The 23,959-nt window shown below is 36.1% G+C and overlaps 1 protein-coding gene across 3 annotated transcripts; it reads right to left on the reverse strand.

Moving 5' to 3' along the window:
• Positions 1 to 4,009: 4,009 nt before the first annotated feature.
• Positions 4,010 to 23,959, reverse strand: REC114 (REC114 meiotic recombination protein). Of its 3 annotated transcripts, none has more exons than XM_032224544.1 (8): positions 23,851 to 23,938; positions 23,505 to 23,520; positions 12,782 to 13,010; positions 11,922 to 12,011; positions 9,836 to 9,919; positions 8,198 to 8,410; positions 7,438 to 7,491; positions 4,010 to 6,407 (listed from the first exon to the last, which is right to left on the reverse strand). In XM_032224544.1, exons 3-8 carry the CDS (start codon positions 12,977 to 12,979, stop codon positions 6,246 to 6,248), a joined length of 801 nt encoding a protein of 266 aa, XP_032080435.1. In that variant the 5' UTR covers positions 12,980 to 13,010; positions 23,505 to 23,520; positions 23,851 to 23,938; the 3' UTR covers positions 4,010 to 6,245. The 3 variants fall into 3 exon arrangements, with proteins under 3 accessions (XP_032080435.1, XP_032080434.1, XP_032080433.1); XM_032224542.1 differs by having other exon boundaries at positions 5,574 to 6,407; positions 23,505 to 23,568; positions 23,851 to 23,959; XM_032224543.1 differs by lacking the exon at positions 23,505 to 23,520 and having other exon boundaries at positions 23,851 to 23,954.

Genomic DNA, 23,959 nt, shown 5'->3' on the forward strand with positions numbered 1-23,959 from the left:
ACTTGACCCAGGTAATTCAGGGTCCGACTCATATAGCGGGACACACGCTCAACCTTGTGTTTCTCTCGGGGCAGTGGAGATGTGATCTGGAACTAAAGGGTATAGAGATCTTGCCCTTATCATGGTCAGATCACTTCCTGCTGAGGCTTGATTTTCAAAGCTACTCCCCCACTGCAGGGAGGTGGAGCCGATTAAATGGTTCCGCCCCAGGCGCCTGATGGACCCATTGGGATTTCAGATGGAGCTTGGAGAGATACCTGACTCCCTTGCCCACAATCCGACAGAGTCCTTGGTCGCTGCTTGGAATACAGCGGCAGCTGAAGCACTAGATCGGATTGTGTCTTTACGGCCTCTCCACGGCAGTGGATCCAGGAGGGCACCTTGGTTTACCAAGGAACTCCGGGAGGTGAAGCGCCAAAAGAGACACCTAGAGCGATGCTGGAGGGCTAGTAACTCCGAATCCGACCGAACACAACTAAGAACCTTCATTAGGACTTATTTAATGGCGATACAGGCGGCAAAATGCGCTCATTTTTCCGCTCTTATTGCGTCCGCAGAACCTCTCCTGGCTGCCCTGTTTGGGATAACCCACTCCCTCCTGAAAGGGAGGGATGCGGGGGAACCCTTACAGGGAAGGGATGAGGAATTTGCCCAGTTTGTCGGACAAAGTCACTCAGATTCGGACGGACCTTGACTCCACTTGGACAGTACCAGTGGAAATGCCGAGGGAGGGCCTTGATCATATTTCTTGGAATGAGTTCCAGCTTGTCACTCCTGAGGAAGTGGACAAGGCCATGGGAGTGATGAGTGCCTCCACCTGTTTGCTGGACCCGTGCCCCTCCTGGTTGGTTTCGACCAGCAGGGAGGTAACACGAGGCTGGCTCCAGAGGATCGTAAACACCTCTCTGCAGGAGGGATCTTTCCCGCAACCTTTGAAGGAAGCGGTGGTAAGACCTCTCCTTAAGAAGCCTTCTCTGGACCCAGCTATCCTCAAAAGCTACTGTCGAGTCTCCAAACTCCCTTTTTTAGGGAAGGTTGTTGAGAAGGTGGTGGCCTTCCAACTCCGATGGACCTTGGATGAAGCAGATTATCTAGATCCCTTTCAGTCTGGTTTCAGGCCTGGTTATTGCACCGAAACCACTTTGGTCATGCTGACCGATGATCTCTGGCGGCCCAGGGATAGAGGACATTCCTCTATCCTGGTGCTCCTTGACCTCTCAGCGGCCTTCGATACCATCGACCATGGTATCCTTCTGCGACGGCTGGAAAATGTGGGAGTGGGAGGCACCGTTTTACGGTGGTTCTCCTCTTACCTCTCGGGCAGGTCGCAGTCGGTGTTGGTTGGAGGACAGAGGTCGACCCCTAGGCCCCTTAAATATGGGATGCCACAGGGCTCGGTCTTGTCCCCCCTCCTATTTAATATCTACATAAAGCCGCTAGATCAGATCATTCGCCGGCACGGGATCAAATACCATCAATATGCGGATGATACCCAGCTGTATCTCTCCGCCCCGTGCCAACTCAGTGTAGCAGTGGAAGTGATGTCCCAGTGCCTGGAAGCTGTCAGGGCCTAGATGGGAGTGAACAAGCTGGCACTCAATCCTGACAAGACCGAGTGGCTATGGATGTTGCCCCCCAAGAACAGTCCAGATACTCCATCTTTAAGCCTGGGGGGTGAAACATTACACCCCTCAGAGAGGGTCCGCAACTTGGGTGTTCTCCTGGACCCGCAGCTGACACTAGAACACCATTTGTCAGCTGTGACCAGGGAAGCTTTTGCCCAGGTTTGCCTGGTGCACCAGTTGCGTCCCTACCTGGACTGGGAGGCACTTCAAATGGTCACTCACACCATCGTCACCTCAAGACTTGACTACTGTAACACACTCTACATGGGGCTGCCCCTGAAAAGTGGTCCAGAATGCAGCCGTGCGAGCGATATTGGGCGTACCAAGATACACCTGTTACACCTGTCCTCCGTGAGCTGTACTGGCTCCCTATCGGTCTCCGAACGCGCTTCAAGGTGCTGGTTATCACCTTTAAAGCCCTACATGGCCTAGGACCCGGATATCTACGAGACCGTCTTCTGCCACATACCTCCCAGCGACCGATAAGATCACACAGGATGGGCCTTCTCCAGGTGCCGTCGACTAGACAATGTCATCTGGTGGCTCCTCAGGGGAGGGCCTTCTCTGTAGCTGCCCCGGCCCTATGGAACTATCTACTCTCAGAGATCCGGACCCTTCCCACTCTCTCGGCCTTCCGAAAGGCTGCTAAGACCTGGCTATTCCGGCAGGCCTGGGGCTGTTGACCTCATGAATGAGGTCCAGCCCCGCCTAGATTGAGTGCATGATGTGTTTCTTTTTAACCTGCTTTTCTTCTCTATTTTTAAATTTTTTATTCTTTTAGAGATGTATTTCTGTAAGCCGCCTGGAGTCCTTCGGGATTGGGCAGCATATAAATTCATTAAATTTGAATTTGAGTTTCCTGGTTTCTGGCCTGATGTCTTAATTCCAAACCAAACTGAAGCTATAGAACTCATTTACTCTAGATTAATCAATATACCATATAGGGTAATATTGCAATTATAACTCCTTATCCTCCTTGTTTCCATCATCAATAACTACCCTAAATGTGTATCCAACATGTCACTTGTTTTTGGAGAAAGCGGTGTTATGACAGTGGATAGTGAGGTTATAGTAATTAAATTTGCAACAGTACTTTAAATTGACAATGAACCTTTAGCAACAATGCTGCTCATAAATACTAATTAGCATAAACATTATATAATGTCTTCTAACATATTTTTGATCAGAAACTGGAATTAGGATGCAAGCAAGGATTTGAATTTTAATATAGATAATTGTTTCCATCATAAAATGAATATGGCGCAATACTGGAAGAAGGAAGATTTGCCTACTATTCAAGAATGGACATTAAAAGTAACAAACCTAGCAGAGATGGCTAAAATATCAGCATATCTCAAGGATCACTCAAATGAGAGATATAAACTGGAGTGGAGAAGATGGATTGACTATACTCAAAATAAATATGGGACTAAGAAATTCCAGATAGTTTATGATTGAAGAAACAAGGAATGATATAATCTGTTTAGAGTTAGTCTAGCGAAGAGAAGTTAAAGCTCCAATGAAAGATGATACTAACTTTCTTAAGTTTATTTTAAAAAATATTTGTTAAAGATCTATACCCTGTATTTGTTCTGGGAAGTTGGGGGGATGGGGTGTGTGGGGTTTGGGTGGGGAGGGCAGGGGGAGGAGGTAAACATTTGTAAAAGTTTTTTTTTCTAAAATTTTCAAAAAAAATAAAAATAAAATGAATAGTTACTAATGCATTTGTCCAGGAGATATTCAAAATAGTATACACTTTGCTTCCAGAGACACAATATATGTGCCACAAATGGGCAGAACAAATTTGAAAGGAGTTCAATTCTATTTACAGAAATTCCTTATCAGAATATCTTCTACTGTACTTGCAATATTTTCTGTTCTTTATAAAGAGCACAATGTCCTTTTTCAGAAAAAGATTGTAACAAATCACTGATCAAATAACTAAAGAATGTTTGATAATTTAAAGCAATGTTTATTAAGGTGGGAAATAGAATGTCTCTCTCAGATATGAGTCTCAATTATTTGAGAGACCTGCTAAATATCAAGTTACATTTCCACATTGTTCAGACTGAGGGACCCCTCTCCAAAATACGTCAGCCACTATTTTTTGAGGGCAGGGAGATATAGAAAAATGTCTGTTCTCATTTCTATTCAGCTAGCATTAAATGCATTTTCTGGGAACATGCTCTTGTTCTGCTTTCAAAGAAGTATTTTTGTGCCTATGTTCCTCAAGTATGGCAATCTGGGTTTTCTGGTACATTTTACTATATTTTGTTCAATTTGTGTCATGATGTTCAACCTTCAATCATATTGAAGGGCTGAAAGGCAGCCTTTTAATCTGCTCATTTCAGCAATAAATCAGTGAACTAATCTGAACTACCAATTCATCTTTTTTCCCCCTTAAAAACAGCACAAGTTTTCCTTGGGAAATTTCAATACAAATTTTATTCTCCATAACTGCTGCCTGGGGGAGGGATTGATATAAGGCGTAAAATAGTCAATTGAATAATTATTCTTGTCACTCATACTTTTCAATCCATGTGGAAAACATTTGAAATGACAGGAATAGGTGTGAACAGCAACAGAAAAAACTACCCAATGAGATGCTATGATATCTGCAGTCTAGAGTGTAACCTTTTCAAAATATTGCCAAACCATTTCAGTCTTTGACAGGTTTTTTTAGACTTAATTTAACCTTACATTGCCCTTAAAGGGACAGTGAAAATATGCCCTGAAAATGTATACCTGTATAATGTGCTTTTAAAAAATGTAAAGAAAACAAACTTGTGTAAAAAGATGATCTTGCTTAAGAATGAAGAAAATCACAGTTATAGATATGTGTTTCATAGAATAACTGTGTAGCTTGGCCCCTAAGTCTTTCCAGTCATCTTAGAGAAATATTAATCACCTGCACTTCTACAACGAGGGGTCTAAAACCCATGCTTTCTGTTCCAGAAGTCTCTATTTTTATATGAGGGACTTGGCTGCAATTACAAGTGAGGAGACAAATACAATCTGCAGCTATCAGGTAGTATCAGGTATCTGAAACATTTTCTTATTTTATAAAAATATTATTAATGTATAAAGTCAATTTCAGTTAACTACATTTGTAAGATTGTGTTATCTTGCTCTATGTTACAATTTTGGTTCTAAGCCTATACAACAGAATATTTCAAAGACCCATTAATTTAGTAGCAATTTTAAACTGTTACAAAGCCAAAAAAAATTGCATTTGTCATTATTTTGAGATGGGAAGGTCCAATGCGAATTGTGGAAGAGGAATTAAGTATGATGATTTGTTTCTCTATTATTTGTCACATTTTATATTGAGAACCAGGAGAACTTTATTTTTCCCACTGATAAGAACTTATTGTGTCCTATTGAGCGACACAACATCTTAGCTAGAAAGCATTTACTGCAGGTTCTATCCAATATAAACAGTTAGCAACTGTCTGTCAGATATATAAATGATGTATATTTGTTTACCATGTAAATGTCTGCAATGAAAAGCCTTGCTCTACTGTATGTGTTGCAGCTTACATAGAAGTGACCACATGCAATGCTGGCTGACCACTACAGACAATCATATTCTAACCATGAAGATCAAAGCTTTAATTAGACCACTAGAATGATTAAGAATTGGGAAAGCCTATTCCTCATGAATTGGAAGATTCCATCATTTGTTACACCAAAACAGGGCTAAGGTAAAGCAGCAATTTCTGGATGCATTTAATTTGTCATTTACTGTACTGGTTCTGTAACCCGTGCAACATTTCCTACCTGCTATTCATCTTGTTCTATCCTTTGTACTCATTTTTTTTCCTGTGATGACTCTAAATAAGACATTCAACTGAACTGAATTACATTATTCTAATTTACAACAAAGAAGCATAAGGTTTCATTAAGTTCAATTGACTATGGAAGAATTAGAATTTTCAGAGAGGAGGAACTGACAAAACTGGATTTGTTACTTTGAGTTTTAATATATTTCTCATATGATCAATAGTTTAACATGTTTCAAGCTAACTTTTATTTTAAAAAGAACTTCAGTTTCTAACTTAACACATTTTAAACATTCAAATTATGTTTTGATGAATGTTTTAAACATTCATCAAACTAATACAAATGGGAAAAATAATGCACCTCTTTTCAGAGGAAGTATTTTTAATGTAAATCTTATGTTGAACAATTCCAAACATATTTCATGAAGGACTTTAAGGCCATTATAATGGTAGAAGTAATTGAATTCGTTACTACAAAAATATAAAGAGCTGAGCTGTTGCACATTATTGGAGATATATACATTCATATATACATATATGTATGTATGTAACATATATATGTATATGTATATATATCACAGACAGAATGATTAATCATATATAACAAATGAATAATATTTATTATTAATGTAATATATTAATTTGTATATAAAATAATTAGGTGCAGCTTAGACACTAATGTACGTTACAACTGAAAACAGCATAATACTGTTTTTTGTCTTATAAGGGATAGGATAAACACATATTCAAATCTTAAGGCAAATTAAAGAGGTAAGAAATAGAAACTGTCAGTAAATTTATGGTTGATTTTTTAAAATTATTTTAAATATTTTGCTTTCTAGCCATCTATAATTTTTTTTAGCTGTTTCTCTACTTCCTCCACAAATGCTGGGAAGTGTTGATCCAACAGGCACAAGTGAATAAAGCTGCTTAAATCTTCAGCACTCCATGTGGATTTTTGATATGCAAGAGGAAGTTGATTATCTGGTATCAGCACGCACTGCCAAAGAGAAAAAAGTAATCAATTTTCTTTTTAAATTCCTTTTTAAATTTAAAATAAAATATATTTTATTGATTTTTTTTTACTCAACATGGATTTGCTTTCTCTCTAGGAGATACAAATTATAGCTAAATTTACTTTGTTTTATTAGTAAGAATCTCCAATGTGTTTAATCCCAATAAGGTTTCTTTATCTTGATATTTAATTTATCATTCTGGAAAATATTCATCCAGTTTCTAACTATAGAAAGTGTGCGTTGCTTCTTCAGAGGACCCTGGAAGAACCAGATTATCTGAACCCCTTTTAGTCAAGATTTGGGTCTCGGAACTGAGATGGCATCAATTGCACTCATAGCAGAAGCAGAATGGAGGTGGTTTCTCTATTCTTACTCGGTTCTTGACCTGTCAGTGGCTTTTGAAACCATTGATAACAGGATCTTTCTCAACTGGCTCTGGGAGTTGGGAGTGGGTAACATGGAATTGAGCTGATTCTCCCTCCCTCCCTCCCTTCCTGGTAAGTTCCATTTAGTGTCGATGAAAGGAGAGATTCAGCCAGTGGTTTCTCCTTTCCGTGGTGCCTTAGTGCTCAGAACTCTTTTCCCTTCTATTTAACATCTACATAAAACCATTGAGTAAGGACATCCAAAGTTTTGGGGTGAGTATATTATGGGCAAATGATACGGAGCTTTGTATCTTCACCCCAGGCTGTCTGAGTGTTGCTGCAAGGATTCTATCTCAATATGTGAAGGCTATAAGGGGCTACATAAAATGAAGGGTAGATTTTTAGTTAAAATATCTCATTACCCGCAGTTTTATTAACTATTATTAAATGGCTGGAACAGAACTTCTATAAATAACAAGGATCATTTCTGTGTACATTGTCATTTATGAATTTTGGTTCCATCTTTAAATCTTTTCTGTTACAAATCTTAAATATCTTAAAAGTAAGAAAACTTTGGCTTCTGAAAAGTTATACTTTTGTACAGTAATATATTAACCTTTCATTTCTACTAGATAAATATTAGGAATACCTGGGCTAGCTCTGATACAGACATTGTTCCATGTGTTGGAGATACATTTACAACCTAGAAAAGGTTCAAATAAATTCATAAATGATACAAGGGAAAAATGTACACCATAAGCTATTTAAAGAAATAGAATATCTCTTCTTTCTTGTTTTCTTTTCTATAAAATACATACATACATACATACATACATACTATAGTAAATAAAATAAGATAATAATTGTCTTCCATAATATAAGAATAGCAAAAGAAATACACTTGGAATTTAAATGAAACTAGATAACTGTATCAAAAGTTTTCAATGAACACATTGCTGAAATTTGAACCTCATGCTATAAAAGTCTTTCTCTGTGTTTGTGTGTGTGTGTGTGTGTGTATGTGTATGTCTATGTGTGCACATGAAATGTAATAAAATTTTTAAATGCATTCAAGAAATCTGTTCTTTCCTAAACTGGCTGAAAATAAGTAATTTCAGAACAAACATTTGCTTAAACAATATTGCTGTTTTCATAATAAACTACTATAATATATGAACATTATAGTCAGGTGGGTGGCCATTTTTTTTACTACCAGTTCGCTTGTGCACGTGCAATGCTTCTGCGCATGCGCAGAACCGTCCAGGTGGGTGGGTGGAGCCTCTCACCACCACTATTACTGGTTCGCCTGATCCAGGCCAAACCGGGAGCAACCCACCTCTGATTATAATGCATATTTTTTACATTTCTTTGCCCAAACATTTCCACATACAGTATGTTCACCAGCTTACAGTATCTTGCAATGGGACATTTTGTTCTGTTTCTTTCAGTTGACTTTCATCAGTGAGAAGCAGAGAGTGGCTTTGGTGTAGTTCCTGCCTTATTGCATCTGTCACTTGAATTGGAATATACTCAGCTAGTTTCTGCATGCAGTTATGGCAATGCTCTTCTGCCTCGGTTTTGGAGTCTCCAGTAAATTGTATACGAAACATACGATGTTTGCTCTAAATTGAATCCACAAAAGAAAAAAGTAAATTTCAATATTGCTGCATATTAGTACTTACAGAAACATTTGTTAAATTAATGCCCATTACACATTTCAACTTTATTTAACTAATCGTTTCTATGTGATCTAAAAAGCTATTTGAATTTCTAACCAATAGAAATTTTAGATATTATCTTTTTAATGTGCCAATTCTTGTGCCAACTCCTTCATTTTTCTCATTACATCACTACTGCTTTTATTCAGGGGTGGGTTCAGAGGTGGGTTCCTACCAATTCGCACCTATTCGGTAGAACCGGTTTGTCAAATCTACCGAACCGGTTAGAAGAGATTCTACCAGTGGACCCGGAAAGCAGGCCACATCTACAGAAGAGGTTCCAAAAATTTTTGAAACCCACCACTGGTCCTTGGATATGATTATTCTACACTATCATGCTCATATTTATAAAACTCAGTGCCTCTGTGAAAAGTAAGGATGACTACTGCATTTGTGGTGCAATCAGAACATTGCATGTGTTGAAGTTGTTTCAATGCAAACCAAAGATTCCTTTTAAAAAAACAAGTTTACATCATATTCTTATGCATGCCAGTGCTGTCTGTGAGATAATTTAAGGTGGTTCTGACAAGTGTCGTCGGCATCTTCATATCCGGTCACATGGACAGCAAGCCACTCCCATCCGGTCACATGGGCGGCAAGCCACTCTCACAAAGGAGGCCACACCCACAGAGTAGGTTCAAACAATTTTTGAAACCCACCACTGGGTGGGTTGCTGCCGGCGTTACTGCTGGTTTGCTTCTTGTGCATTTTGCCCACCGTGCATTGCTTGCACATGTACAGTTGCCTGTAAATTGTTCTGTGCATGCACAAAACATTATAAAATGACCAAAAAAACTTGCCGCAACAGCATGGACAACTAAGGAACCGGTTTGGCGAGCTAGTCACAATTTCCACTACCGGTTCGCCCGAATTTTTTCCAATGTTTCCACTTGTGGAGTGGGATGAGGGGTAGGGGGAGAAAAAAGTCAAGCAATTTCTGTAGATAATCTCTTTTTTGCCCAACCCTTTTACAATGTGCCCTAGAACAAAGAGATTGGAAAGAGATTGCGAGAAGGTAAACTGTTTGTTCTACACATCAAAAACAAAAATGCATTTGCATTTCCTTTCCATCAGGCATTCTTATTCTCATCCCAACCTGTACTGCTGTCTTGCTATTACTATACAATGCAATCATACAAGAATCTTGTTCAGAATTTTAGGGTACTTACATCATACATATGTCTTGACTAATTTTAGCATATGAAAACAAGTCTAACAACAGAATGAGCAGGAAAAGAATAACCAGATGAACTTTCAGAAGAATAATTCAATGAAAAATATAAATGAAAAAACATTCTAAGTAAAATATTGATATATGAATAAGTGTACCTTTAATTTTGAACCAACTAACATGCAATCTGCTTTTCGTACTACCTTTAACCACTGAGAAGCACCAATCAATGAAAATCCTTCCTGAAATAAATGCAAAATTTACATAAAGGTGGAGAAGCTCTGAAAATCAGGGGTAATTTAAATAAAATAATACTGTTCCAATTCTTGGACTTATTAACATATAATTTAGTAATAAATTTAGGAAAATTAGTAATAAGCTCTAAAATAAATAAATACATAAATAAAGTCTGGTGAAATGATATTTTATATCATAAACCAAAAATTATTTTAATATATTTTTTATTATTTACAATGGCCAAAGTGCAGCCTGATCCCTGGGGTGCGTGAATGAGGTTTGGTGGGGCCAGCCTCTTCAGAGTAAAGAAACTTAGGGCAGCGGGAAAGGGGGGCTGACCCCAGCAAACCACACATGCCCAGTCCAGGGATCAGGTTCGGAGAAAGCCAGAATGCCCTTGCCAAAGATGCTCACCCATCAGCCAGTCATCCTGTCCACTCCGCACGCTTTCTCTGCGCTTTGGCCAAGCCTGGCCATTCACTTGCAGAGGGTATCCTCGCTTGTACATATGCACACGTGAGACAGAGAGAGAAATGAAAGAGAGTAAAGGGGAGAAAAAGAGAAAGAGAGAAATGAGAACATGATGGAGGGAGAGAATGAGAGGAAAAAGAAAGAGAAACAAATGAGAGGGAGAGAGAGAAGGGGAGAAAGAGAGGGAGAAAGAAATGAGAAAAAGGGAAATGAGAGAGATGGAAAAGAAAGAGCAATAGCAATAGCAGTTAGACTTATATACCGCTTCATAGGGCTTTCAGCCCTCTCTAAATGGTTTACAGAGTCAGCATATTGCCCCCAACAACAATCTGGGTCCTCATTTTACCCACCTCGGAAGGATGGAAGGATGAGTCAACCCTGAGCCGGTGAGATTTGAACAGCCGAACTGCAGAACTGCAGTCAGCTGAAGTAGCCTGCAGTGCTGCATTTAACCACTGCGCCACCTCGGCTCTGAAACAAATGAGAAAGAGGAGGGGGGAAAGAAAGAAGAAAAACAGAAATGAGAGGAAGAGAAAAAGAGAGAGAAAAGGGGAGAAAGAGAGAAATGAAAAAATGATGGAGGGAGAATGAGAGAGAGGAAAAAGAGAAATGAGAGAGAGTGGAGGGATAAAATGAGGGAGAGGGAAAAGAGAGGGAAACAAATGAAAGCGAGAAGGGGGAAGAGAGAAAGAAAGAAAGAGGGGGAGGGGAAAATGAGAAAAATAGAAATGAGCGGATGTAGTGGGACAGAGAGAGGGAAAGAGTGAGAGACCCACTTCCCACAGAAAACACCGGGAGCTACAGAACCTAGGAAGGCGTGGAAGGTCATGTCACTGGATGGGAGTGACGTTGAGTTGGCCATGCCCACCCAGGTTTTGTGGCTCCCAGTGTTTTCTTTTCTGTGGGAAATGAGTCCAAATGACTCTGAGTGTTTAAGGTTGCAAATCCCTGCTCTAGGGATCTGATCCCTGCTCATCTTTGATTCACACCTGAAAAGCCAGCATTGTCTGAAGATGTTTCCATGGTTATGTAGCTGGCATGGTTATACACTGACAGCACACAGAACACTGTTATCTTCCCACCAAACTGATACCTATTTATCTACTTGCATTTAGAGTACATGATTTTGAACTGCTAGGTTGGCAGGAGCTGGGGCAAGTAATGGAATCTTACTCCATCACTGGGTACTTAGGTCTCAAACTGCCAACCTTCCAGTCAACAAGCCCAACATCTTAACTGCTCGGCCACCCTGTTGCTTGTGAAATTTTGTTATAGAATTATGACAGAACTGAGAGATAAATTCTGCCTCATCACTGGATGAACAATTGTGCAACATTTTGTTGACTGGTTCATGAATTAGGGTTTGTATATAAATTCTATTCATATAAGTGCTAACGGTGCCTGGGAACTATGCTGACTTAATTCACTTATCAGTCAAGACTGTTTTAATATTTCTTTCATGAAAAGCATTATACCAATGAGAGAGGATATGTTTAAGAAACAAAAATATATACAAGTTAATATTTCAATAGTTACCAGTACTTCTTTTCCTCTGGAAATGAAGAAATGGCCTGAAACAACTATACTGAGAACAAGAAAGCCAGATTCTTCGTTTGACTCCAAAACCTTTTAGGAAAGAGAATCTTAACATGGCAAAAATATAAAGGAAATGGTTTCCAAAAATAAAGGCATAATTTTTCTTTTAAAATATTGCATACAAAATATGCTTATGTTTGATATCTATTTACAAGAAATAAATATAACCATATTCATCATTAGAAGCAAGGAAATAAGAAATAAGAATGTACTGATTTAACATGCTTAGTTTTATCAGGGTGTGGATAATTTTTTCTGTTCTGTTTTTAACTAGGATTATTTTCTATGAAATGTCCTCTTTATTTTAATAATTATTTTTTATAAGCCACTTTGGATATCTTGTTTGGACTAAAAGACGTACTATGTTTTGTTTTGTTTTACAAAGCATGATGCTAGTATTCTGCAATGCTAGATATTTAATCAAACACAGTGGAAAGATAACTAAGCTTAAGAACATAGGAAATATTATGCTGAGTCAAAGAAATAATTGAATTCAGCATTCATTTTTGCACTTCAGACAAAACCAGAGATGCCAGATTAAGGATGCAAATATGATTACTAGAGGACAGATATTGTCTCTTTTTCTTCCATCTAGCAAACACAACCAAATATGGAAGTTGTTGAAAAACATGAAAACTGCATGTTACGATATACTCACAAATATTTATATATTCTAAGGAACAATATATAATTCTGAGCCCTAATGAATCCTTTTTCAAATATTTGCTTCTCGCACAGCTCTTACATTAATTCAGTAACCTATGTAATTTCTCCCTCAAGACACAATAAATTCAGTTTACCTTCCAAGATCCTGAAGCAGTGCCCAAAGTTCCAGGCATAAATCGGCCATAACGCCGCAGTGGCCACTCTGCAGCATTCAAGCAGGAAGTATCCCGTGACTGTTCTGTCATTTGGTCTAAAAGTAACTGGTCGACTTCAGACCATGAGGCTGGATTGCAATTATTTAGTATATGAGCATTATTACTCCCAGTTGCCATTTCAAATTCTTCACAGAAAATCACTTAATCTCTGGAAGTGGAAAATAAGTATGAAAAAAAAAGATTTAGCCAATAAATCCCACAAACCTTTTTTCCCTATTAATTCAGAACTTTATTTATATAGTTAGGTACATTCTTACAAGAAAATGTAACTACGACGTTGACTAACTCTACTGCACTGAGGCAGAAACCATGATAATTTTATGCATGGATATGTGCAAGTGTCTATATATGAATGTTTACTTTCTTCTTATGTGTTATCTATGGCTCTCCCTTTGTACATAATCATTTCAGTCCTCTTTCCATATAAATGCACATATATATCCTTCTTGAAATGTAATTGACAAAATCATCACGAGAAAACAATTTGAGAGCAAGAATACTTGCATGATAATTTGCGATTCAAATTCATTATTTTAATAAGATTGGAGTTGTATAGGATGGGAAGCTTCGCCTAAACACAACTTGCTACCACAATGGGCAATCAGAAATCTATGAGACAGCCATAAACCCATAATATAGCACATGGTCATTACATCCTCCAATAGTTAATGTTCAGAGGCATACTGCCACTGATAACTAATCCAACAAATAACCATTAAAATTAGTGGCTATGACTTATTCACCATAATTTTGAATAGTTCTCTTTTTCTGCACATTTTTGAATGTCTTTGAAAAGTACTAGCCCTTTTGAAATGTTCAGTATCAAGGTGCCATTGTGAATTATAGCAGTGTATAGAAAACTATGAAAGTCCACTATGAGCGAATTTTTGTGAATTTGATGGAAGTCATGTAGGTAAGTTGGGTTGTTCCTTAAAAGGAATTAGTGATTGGTGACAAATACTGTACCTATATTTTTCAATAATTACTATTTGGGTAAGGAAGAATGATCTCTCCATAATTCTTCATTCTATTTGTAGTTAATTATGGAAAATATTGAGGAATAATTAAAAAAATTCCCCTTTGAGAAATCTTCAGTAATAAAGGAACTTGATAAATAGATATATGATAGTTAATAGATAATAGATAATAGATAGACAGACAGACAGACAGACAGACAGACAGACAGACGGATTACAAACAGACTAGGGTTTCTTTCAACAAAAATAAAATATTAAGCAGTATTAAAATGTATTAAAAATGCATCCCAAATATCCATGAGGATTCATGAGCAGTATTAAGAAGCTAGTTTGCCCAATATTTTCAAGGATAAATTTGCTTGTTAGAAGGAGCTTTATCTCTGTCAGAAAATTCAGAAAAACTGGTCTAGTAATAATTCCTCAAAATCTGAACTCTGATATAAAATTCAATAGATAGAGAGATATAGATAGATAGATAGATAGATAGATAGATAGATAGATAGATAGATAGATAGATAGATAGATAGATAGATGGATGATATATAGGTATAAAAATATCACTTTGTTCCAGAAATGTTTTCCATATGTTATCAGTGTGATAATTTATAACATCCTTCATTCTCAATTCATTTTATTATTAAATACATATTTCTTTGCACAGACATAAATTTTCTATGCCAGTTGATTATGATCTGCCAAGCTTACTGTCATGCATATAGATGTGCAGACTTTCTTTACATTAAGAAACATTTCATAATTAAAATGTTATTAGCAAACTTCCATAATTTTATTCCATAAAATATAACTGCACAGTAGGTAAGGAAACCTCATAAACTCTTCTATAAATATTTGAAATGTTCATGCAAACACCACCCAAAAATTTGCCTTCCTATTTGGTTGAAATATTTTCATGACAGAACTTCTTCAAAGGCATTATCAAACATTGTCCTTTTTAAATAACATATTTACAGTATCCAAAAATTTTCTCCGAACCTTAGAGATATAATATTTAACATACTAAATTAACAATCAAATCTGTTTGGACACATGTGAATTAAACAACTGGTTTCAAATCCACAACAGCTGTTTCTTTCAAGATAGCTAACTACTACAATTGGCCTTGAATATGCCTAATCAGTGGAGTGATAGCCTCACCAGTGTAATTATATCTCCTTCTGAAACTATCACAACTTTGGGGAAGTCACATTATTAAACTGTTACTGACATTATTATTCTTATCGTTGTATTCTGCCATTACAATATATTTTTAAAATTAAATTTGTAGACTGCCTTAGTCCAAATCACTCAGAAAACAGTTGTGCTTAATTGAAATAGTCAACTACAGAATACAAATCAGAAATAACAACGCAATAGCAAACAAAACACAGAGAGAGAGAGAGAGAGGGAGGGAGGGAGGGAGGGAGGGAGGGAGGGAGGGAGGGAGGATAGGCCAGCTACTGCATTGCTGCTCTGCTTATTGGTGGAGAGGCCTTCTGAACAGTCCTGGAAAGTGAGTCCTCCCCTCAAGCAAATCTCTGAACGACTGGATTCGTCTCTTACTTCCATAAGCTGCATTTATAGTCTTCCCTAGTGGCAAAACTGAACAGGGTGAATGAGAAAAATAGTAAACACATAGACACGCAAACAGAACAACAGGACATAGTTTCAAGCATGAACCACTTGCGCCAAAAAGCCTACTGGGAGTTTGCTATAAAATGGGCAACTATAAAAATGTTTTAAACAAATAAAGAGGAGATTTTTTAAATAATGGAACCTTTCCTATCTTACCACAGCATTGATTTTGAGAAAAACTGAAAAGGGGAAGTTGAACAATTTAAAACAAAAAGTTTTCTTAAACTTTTTTTCTCTCAGGTCTCCTTTCCTCTTTTAAAAATGATGGGGGATTTCAAAATAGTTTTTGTTTGAATGGGTTATATTTGTCAATATTTCTAATATTAAAAATTAAAATTGAGGCATTCACTGCTGCCACTTCCCATGATTGTGATAGGTTTTTTAATATTATCTTACTTTTCAGCATAGGCTGGCAAATAATTTGGATTTCATGTACCCCTGTGAGGGTCTTAGGGAGACACGCCAGGGATATTGGGACTACACTTTGAAAACACAGATTTGAAAGAAAAAGTATTAAGACTGAGGCCATTATCAAAACAACTATTTATGGATATGGAAAATATTTGCATTTCCAAGTTTATTTTGCTACCTCCAGGCTTCTGTGCAACATTCATGGAAAATTATTCATGGATTATTTATAGAGGCAGTCCATGAGTTACAGCCATTTGTTTCAAAGTTACAGCAGCACTGAACAAATGGTACTTATACCCAGGCCCAAAGCAACATCTGTTGAAGAGTCCCTATCGTCAAAATTCAGCTGCTTCAAAGCCCACCTGAATTATACTCACAGCATGCTTCAGCTGCTCCCACTTGCCTGTCTTCCCTCCATTTCTGCCTTTTTATGGTTAGGGTTAGTTCAGGGCCTTCAGAGTCTCAGCCAGCCAACCACCTCTAGTCCTATATGTTATCCTATCACTATTATTGCTGAAGATTGCTGCTTCAAGCACCATGCCACAGCCAGCCGGCCCAGTGCCATAGCACAAATCGCCAGATTCCCTGCCCAACTGACTTTTGCCATCTTCCTCCTGCTGTAAGACTGCTGTCACAGTGCTTTCCTTCCCATGCCTTCCTGTGTTCATGGGTACCCCATGCCCTGCCTCTCTGCACCTGTCTTTCTTCATGCATATGCATACACCCACCCGTGGTCTCTTTGCTGTGTCTTTTTTACCCTCATCTGCACCCCGCACCCATTCCCTGGCCATTCTGCAGTAGTGCCACTCTTGCTGAACTACAACGCTCCCAGCCTCAACTCATGCATGCCTTGCATCAGGCCCATTCACCCCATGCAACACCCCTGCACTGCTTCCTGCTTAACAACTTGTCTTGGGTTAATACAGCTGGGACTGCCTGGCTTGCATTGCTAAGGGGTATGATCATATGACATCACATTTTATGACTGAATCACTTAACAATGGCATTCCTATTAATCTCATATAGTAAGTACAAATATATTCAGGCACAGTACAATAAGTATACTTGTACTTATATTATGCATCTAATAATGACAATCAAATAAAACCAGCTTTAAAGGAAAAGATTATATAATAAAACTTAATATACAATGAATTAAAACATATTATAGCAGAAATCAATGTCAAATTATATAACTATATAATTCAGTACATAGAAATTTAATGATTTATTCTAAAAATAGGCAACTGTAAGGGATGCATCCATGGGTCCAAAAAATAGTGACTGTTCTCATAATGTCCGTTTTTCCACATTGTGCTCCAAAAACACTGTATGTTGGGGAGAAGCTATTATTCAAAGAGTGTGCTTAGGAGAGAGAAGAAGAAATTAAAGAAATTTCCAAGAAACGAGGACTATGCCCTATTTATCAGGCAGCCTCAGAGGACATAGTCTTTAGAAAAAGGGTTTAAATACTGAGTACTTGTTTATTAACTTTTGAATTTGAAAATAATATCAGTCAGCTAATCGAAACAGCTATTCTAAGAGTTCAGTTTTAATATTCATGAAAACTAGATAACAGACCAGGCTTAAGATTTTTAATAGACTTTTAAATTTTGACAGGAATTTTTTTCACATTTTTCTGAAGATCACAAAGACTAACCTTAAAAAATGTTTCTATGCAACTGTGTTCCTCCAAATAAACATCCCTTCCACAAATAGCCTTTACTACTGAATTTCTAAAATGTTCATTTCATATTGCATACATAAAGTAGACTCTCTGTAAGAGCACAACTTTGCTGTATTGTGATGTTAGGATGCTTATTAAAAATATGGTAAATGTTATTGAGCAGAATGATCAATGTTATAACTTTATGAAAGACAGCTTATTTTAAAAATTTTAATTTATTTTCAAAATAAAGTACAAGACTGATGAGGAAAAAAATGAGCTATATTACTGGGAATAATCAACAGTAATGGAGAGGAACCATATGCATTGAAATAGGTTCCATGCCAAAACAGATGGGGTGTTTTTTGTTTTTTTTTGCTAAACTTTCTAAATACTCTTGCAGTGATAAATTTCTCAGTTTAGACAAAGTAAACACATGAAAAGAAGCATAACACTCCAGGCTTGTTTCTTCCATTGGGGAAAACAAGATTCTTCAGCCAAAACCAAGTAAGGGTATTTAAAGATTTAAAAAAAGACACAAAACAAAACGTTTACTCTTGGGAACAGAAATATTGCAATTCTTACAAATCAAATAGGAAGGTCTAGCAAAGGTCAACATTCAGCTAATTTATTAGCAAGGTCTATGTTTGGAAGCAAATACATGAAAGGGGTCCAAGAGTTAAGTATTTTATGAGAAAACAGACTCAAAGGCCTATCCACTGGAGGTTTTATTCCAAATAAAAAGCAGTTGGGACCTGGACATGACAGAAATACATGAATTATTAGTTGCAAAAGCACAGGCGCACTTATACACTCACACAAGATTTCTACCAAATATCCAAAAGCATGTAAACAATAAGAATTAGATGAGGCTGTATGGAATAAAGACAATGCACTATTTCAGACTTGATGAGGTAATCTTCACATTAGTGCCTTTAGATGACTAAAAAGCATCACAGGACGTAATCAATAATTCATATGGGTGTAACACTTCATTAGTCCTGATCAAAAGCCCATTTCTTCATAGATGGGGGAATAAAGAATATGTTCCTTTACAGATTCTTCCCCAGTTCTCAAACTTGACTAAGCCTTAGAATAAAGACAATGTATGGGGATCCCATTAAAGAGGTTTAATTTGTTCAGTGAACAACTTGGCGTCCTGCAGTGACATACATGATAATCAACTATATCCAGGCAATGATTTTACTATGCATCTTTTTGTATCCTTCAGTAACCATTCTATATTTTTTCATGTTTTCATCTATTTCCATAAAATTCATTTTGATAAAAAGGTAAGGTTACCTTTCCATATCAATAAATGGAAACTGATAAATAAATAATGATTTTATTCCTTAAAAGGACTGGCAACATATTCCATACAAGTTCCTTTTTAACTACTTAGTAAGTGAATTTTTTTAAACAGCTTTTTTTCCCTATCAGTTCATAATTGTATTCCAAAATATTAGAGCAAAAGCATCTTTAGTGTTACTGGGTGTTAATAGCAACTGCCTGTATCAAGCAGATAGTACATATTTTTGCTTCTGTTCCAGTGTCTTGGTACAATCGACCTATTCTTCATGACATAATCAATATTATTATTTTAATCATATTCTCGTGTAAAAATAATGATTTGATAGAACTTTATATACCTGAATCTTTTGGTTTTAATTTAGAAACAATGACAACTGGTAATTACAAAGCAAGTCTTTCTTGTCTCAACAATTACAGTATACATTGAAAGTATTTGTGATGCTTTCCAAAACAAGACACTAAATTTAATGAATCTATATTTTGTTAAATATTATAAAAACAACTAGAATCTCTCTGAATCTGAGTCAATTAGTCACTTTGATTAGCAATGTTTTCCAGAATCACAACAGGTGGCCAGAAAAGATCTGGGGAAAAAATCAGCTAATTGTTTATAACCAAGAATTGGATTCTTAGCAGGGTAAAGTGCCAATAAATAGTGCTGATCTATAGAAATGCTATGTTGCTGACCAGATGATCCATTTGAATGTTGTAACCATTGAGAGTTCTGGCTGTTGCAAATGGATTTGTGAGATAGTGTAGGGCAGACCTGTCAAACTGGTGGTGCGCGAACCACATGCGTCATGCACAGGCCATGCCCACCCCAGCTCCATAAACGCAAAAAACCTCACGTCACAATACATCACATGATGCAATCGAGTTTGACACCTGTGTTGTAAAGATACTGCTTGTGTGTGACCACTCTATTTCCTAATAATCTTTACAAACTAGCAAAATTATTTAGATTACTTCATTTTCTGGAGGTTTTTAATGTCCATACTCAATTTGTCCACTCAGGATTAGGTCAGTATTTCATGATGGCCATGTCTGAACTATAATTTGTTTCCACGCATGCTGCAGAACACATTGATGCATTTTGTTGTATTAAAGTTAGTAATCTGAAGATGGATATGAGGGTCGGATTGTTTCCTTATTGTCAAACATCTGTTGTCACTCACCCTGATGGTGGATGATTCTCAGCACAGAAATGTGGCTAAATTAAACATGCCATTGCCAATGAAGACATAATACAAGAAATGTAAAATATAAAATTTAATGAAGAGACACAAAAAAGGGGCTGTTGAATTTGGACTAAGATATATAAATTAAGGATCAGGCACATACCACCAATGACTGTCAACTTTGCAATGACTGCAACTTGAATGACTCTTGACAATAGTTATTTAAAAACAGTGTCCTATACATTCCTATACAGAGGTAAATAATTGGTTTAAAAATCTGAGTTAGACAATCCATTCGTACTAGCTGTAATCTCAAATGAGAGATACATTATATTCCTTCATTGTTTAACCACGTTATTTGGTAATATGCAATAGAGAATGCTTTCTGAGTTTAACCTGCAAATGTTAAGATTTGCCTAAAAAGAATTGAATTAACTTTAAATTTATGCACTGTTTTCCTTGAATGCAACAATAAAGCACTGTTTTAAGTCTTTAATTAGCTGTAACAAGATCAGCATTCACGCTATTGAAAATGGTATCTAACATGACTATCAACACTTTAGGATGTGCAAATAAATGCCCAAATAATAGATTATTTCAATTTCTTGAGAACAAAGAATATTTCACCATAACATTGGCACTGCAAAAGGTGTTCATTCAATGCAGATATGTCAGACATGTTTATTTTAATGCAGATACCTATTCCCAGTATGAAAAGAATCATTTTAAAAACTTGAATATCCTAGTTTTTGCTCCTGCAAAAGGAGTTATGCCTTTAGTTGAACTTAGTTTTAGAAGTGCTCTCATTTTATACAGCATATATCAATCATATATATATGTCACCAATGTTCATACAAAGCTGTTTTTGAATGTTCAGTTTTAGACAACTGGAAATAACAGGTGCCTTTATTATAATACTCATCTTCTAAAAACCTTCATTAAAAAAGAATTGAAGGGATTTTAAAAGGGAAAATGGCAAATAATTGTATTTACTTTTTGTATATTTAACATTTTTTATTTTTATATATTTTTAAAGTGAGTCTAATTTAAGGTGTGTTGCTCTAAACTTTGAAAACTCTTCTAATTAACTGAATTTGACTATTTGTCCTTAAATTTCAGACAGGAAAATAGATACAAAACATTGCTAATCACAATTAATTTGGGTGCCAAATTTTCTCGGTGAATTTAGGGAGCATTGGGTTCATGTAATATTTCACAGCAAAACTACTCATCTTTAACAAGGTGTACTTGGAAGTGTTTTGCTTTGTTTTGGTAAGTCAGAGTTAATTATCACTTACACTCGATCACAATTGCAATATTTTTTTATACTTGTGGAAAGTAATGTTTACAAGGATGCAGGTGACATGGTGTATCACGAATCAAATGGACCATTAGACAATGTTCTCTTTTTTGATATTCAAGATATAGTCTTATTTAAAAGTCTTAAAAAGCATGTCCGAATTCTATTTATAGTGATTTAACACAATTTCAGCTTTCTAGAATGTATGTAGAACAGAGAACTTTTAAGAGAATACTGCACTCTTGAATGGCTATCTTTGTTTGTAGTTTTATTTTTAATAAATATGTGAGATGCACTCTTCAAAAATTACAAACATATCATATGAATGTCAAACTTCTAATGAAGTTTCTGTGAGGGGATCATTAATGAAATTGCCAAATCTAGCTCTCTTGGCCTAAATGAGAATGGACAAACAACAGGAGTGAAGGAAAAAGTGATACATAAAATACATAAAATAGTCATAATTATTCAAGGTGCGGACCTCCATAGAAAGCTGAAATAAATGCTGGAATAAAGTAATGATAAAGTATTAAGAATTTACTTTAATTTTAAGGCCACCAACTTCCAATATCTCTGGAATGCATACAATTAAAACATTATTAAAAGAAAACAACATATTTCAGATAAAAGAAATATAATTGAATGAAAATAAATATAAAACAAGTCACTAAAGCTTGTAGTCTTTGAAACAAAACGTTTAGATTTTGTTTTTTTACATTTTTCTTAGATGCCTTGAGCATTTGCTATTGTTGAATCAACCCCTTTGGCATTAAGCAGAACTGTCCATCATTTTCAAACGCACCTATTAAGAGTCTTTTCCCATACTCACCATAGCTTGATTATCAAAGATGCAAATTTAGAACTGATATATCTAATGAAAATCAGGCCACCATCAGATGAGGATGGCTGGAAAATTCATACTTTTATGCTTAAGATTGTTTTCAGCATATCATAAATTAACCTGAACAGTTGTATCTACAAACCTTTCAATATTATGAAATGTAAAGATAAAAACACATTCAAAACCTTTTTTACCCAGATATTTCAGCATTTTTTAGATTTCTTATCACTTAAAAGTCAAGCAAGATTTTAATTTTTTATCAATGCACTTAAAATAAAGAATTAGGCTTACAAGAAAAATGTAAAATATGATGCTGTTCAAATCAAGTTTCAGACTGCAGTCTTTGCAACTAACAACACTGCTACCATAGACTTATTTCAGGAGTAAAGTCAAATGGACAAACTATTTTATTTCCAAGAAAATAAAGTGACACCTTTTCTTTGAAAATATTTACTTTGCAGCTTGTATCAACATTTGAGGCAGTTGATACCTTTGAGGACTATTTTGAAACCTTAAATTCAAGAGTTTTCCCTTAACTTTTCTTCAAATTTTTCCATAAAGAGGAATCTCAGAAACATTTTCTAGGTTAGTACTGCCATCTTGTGAGAATTCATGTGCAAAGTTACTACACTCCCACAAATCTCTTGCTAAGCAATACATCTTTTTTGTATTCTGAAGGTATACGGACTTTGTGAAGGAAACAAAAATCTAAATTTATTTATTATAATGGGAAGTAGCTGCAATAGTTAGCAACTCTTTATTGTCCTTCTCCAAAATCTTTCTAGATTAGAAGTACAATACCCAGATTACAGTAGTCACTACTTCTATTATGCTGAGTCTCTCCAAACTATAGAATTTCACTGATTTATCATTTTCAGATATTGGATAGATTAAAAAAATAATAAACATTCATTGAAACTTTAAATATCATACTAGAGTGTTTATAACCAAGGGAATCCAACATTTATTACTCAGATAACACATTGGTATGGTAACTAACAAGTTAAAGTTGAGAAATAAAGAATTAGATAATTTATTACATCTGCTTATTTTATCTCAAGTCAGTATAGGTCCTAAATACATTTCAGTAACTTTTCGCTAGTGTGGTAGTTTGGAAGATTGTTTTGTGGAAAAAAATAAAGTATTACATTTCTAATTCCTCTCCTTTCAAAATAGAGATGAGAATGGCACCTACCTAAACCTCTAGAGACTCATTGGCATTACTAATGAAGGCATTGACATTGTCTGTAACAAAATCTGAGTTGAATACATTTCCACTTTTCTTATGCTAGACTTTAGAAATGTCCAGTAGAAACAAATCCCTACCTTCATGATGAACATCCTTAAAATAAGGATCCCGAATAAATCAAGTTATTACAATATGCAGTTTCTTTAAAAAAAAACAAAGCAAAAAATTATGGAAAAATAAGCATTTGAAGTGCTAACTACATTGAAAAGCAAACCTAAACTAATTTGTAAATATTATTTAAAACTATTAATTGGGGTACTTCTAGTAAGTGCAGTGATAATTCAACGATTAAGCAAAAACACCACTTGGCAAACAAGCAGATCATTTTCTCAATCTCTCAAATCACTAATTACAGAATAGAAAGTTAATATCAGGCAAAATACGATACGAATAACACCCCCCCCCCCCCAAAAAAAAACTAACATAGCTGAGCTCAATCCATTCTGCCCGATAAATGTTCGCGCTTGCGCATTAACGCCTATAAAAGAAACCAGGCGGGGAAATCTCCTTGCTTGCTTGACACGTCAAAAAG

This window comes from Thamnophis elegans, chromosome 9 (assembly GCF_009769535.1).
Source record: "Thamnophis elegans isolate rThaEle1 chromosome 9, rThaEle1.pri, whole genome shotgun sequence".
In the NCBI taxonomy this organism is placed as follows: Eukaryota; Metazoa; Chordata; class Lepidosauria; order Squamata; family Colubridae; genus Thamnophis; species Thamnophis elegans.

Excerpts from the sequence above, each read along its gene's own strand:
- REC114 (XM_032224543.1), bottom strand. The coding sequence starts at position 12,979 with ATGGCAACTGGGAGTAATAATGCTCATATACTAAATAATTGCAATCCA. Across the intron at positions 12,012-12,781 it reads CTGCTTCAGGATCTTGGAAG|GTTTTGGAGTCAAACGAAGA; the intron begins GTAAACTGAATT and ends CTTTCCTAAAAG. Across the intron at positions 8,411-9,835 it reads TAGTTGGTTCAAAATTAAAG|AGCAAACATCGTATGTTTCG; the intron begins GTACACTTATTC and ends GATTCAATTTAG.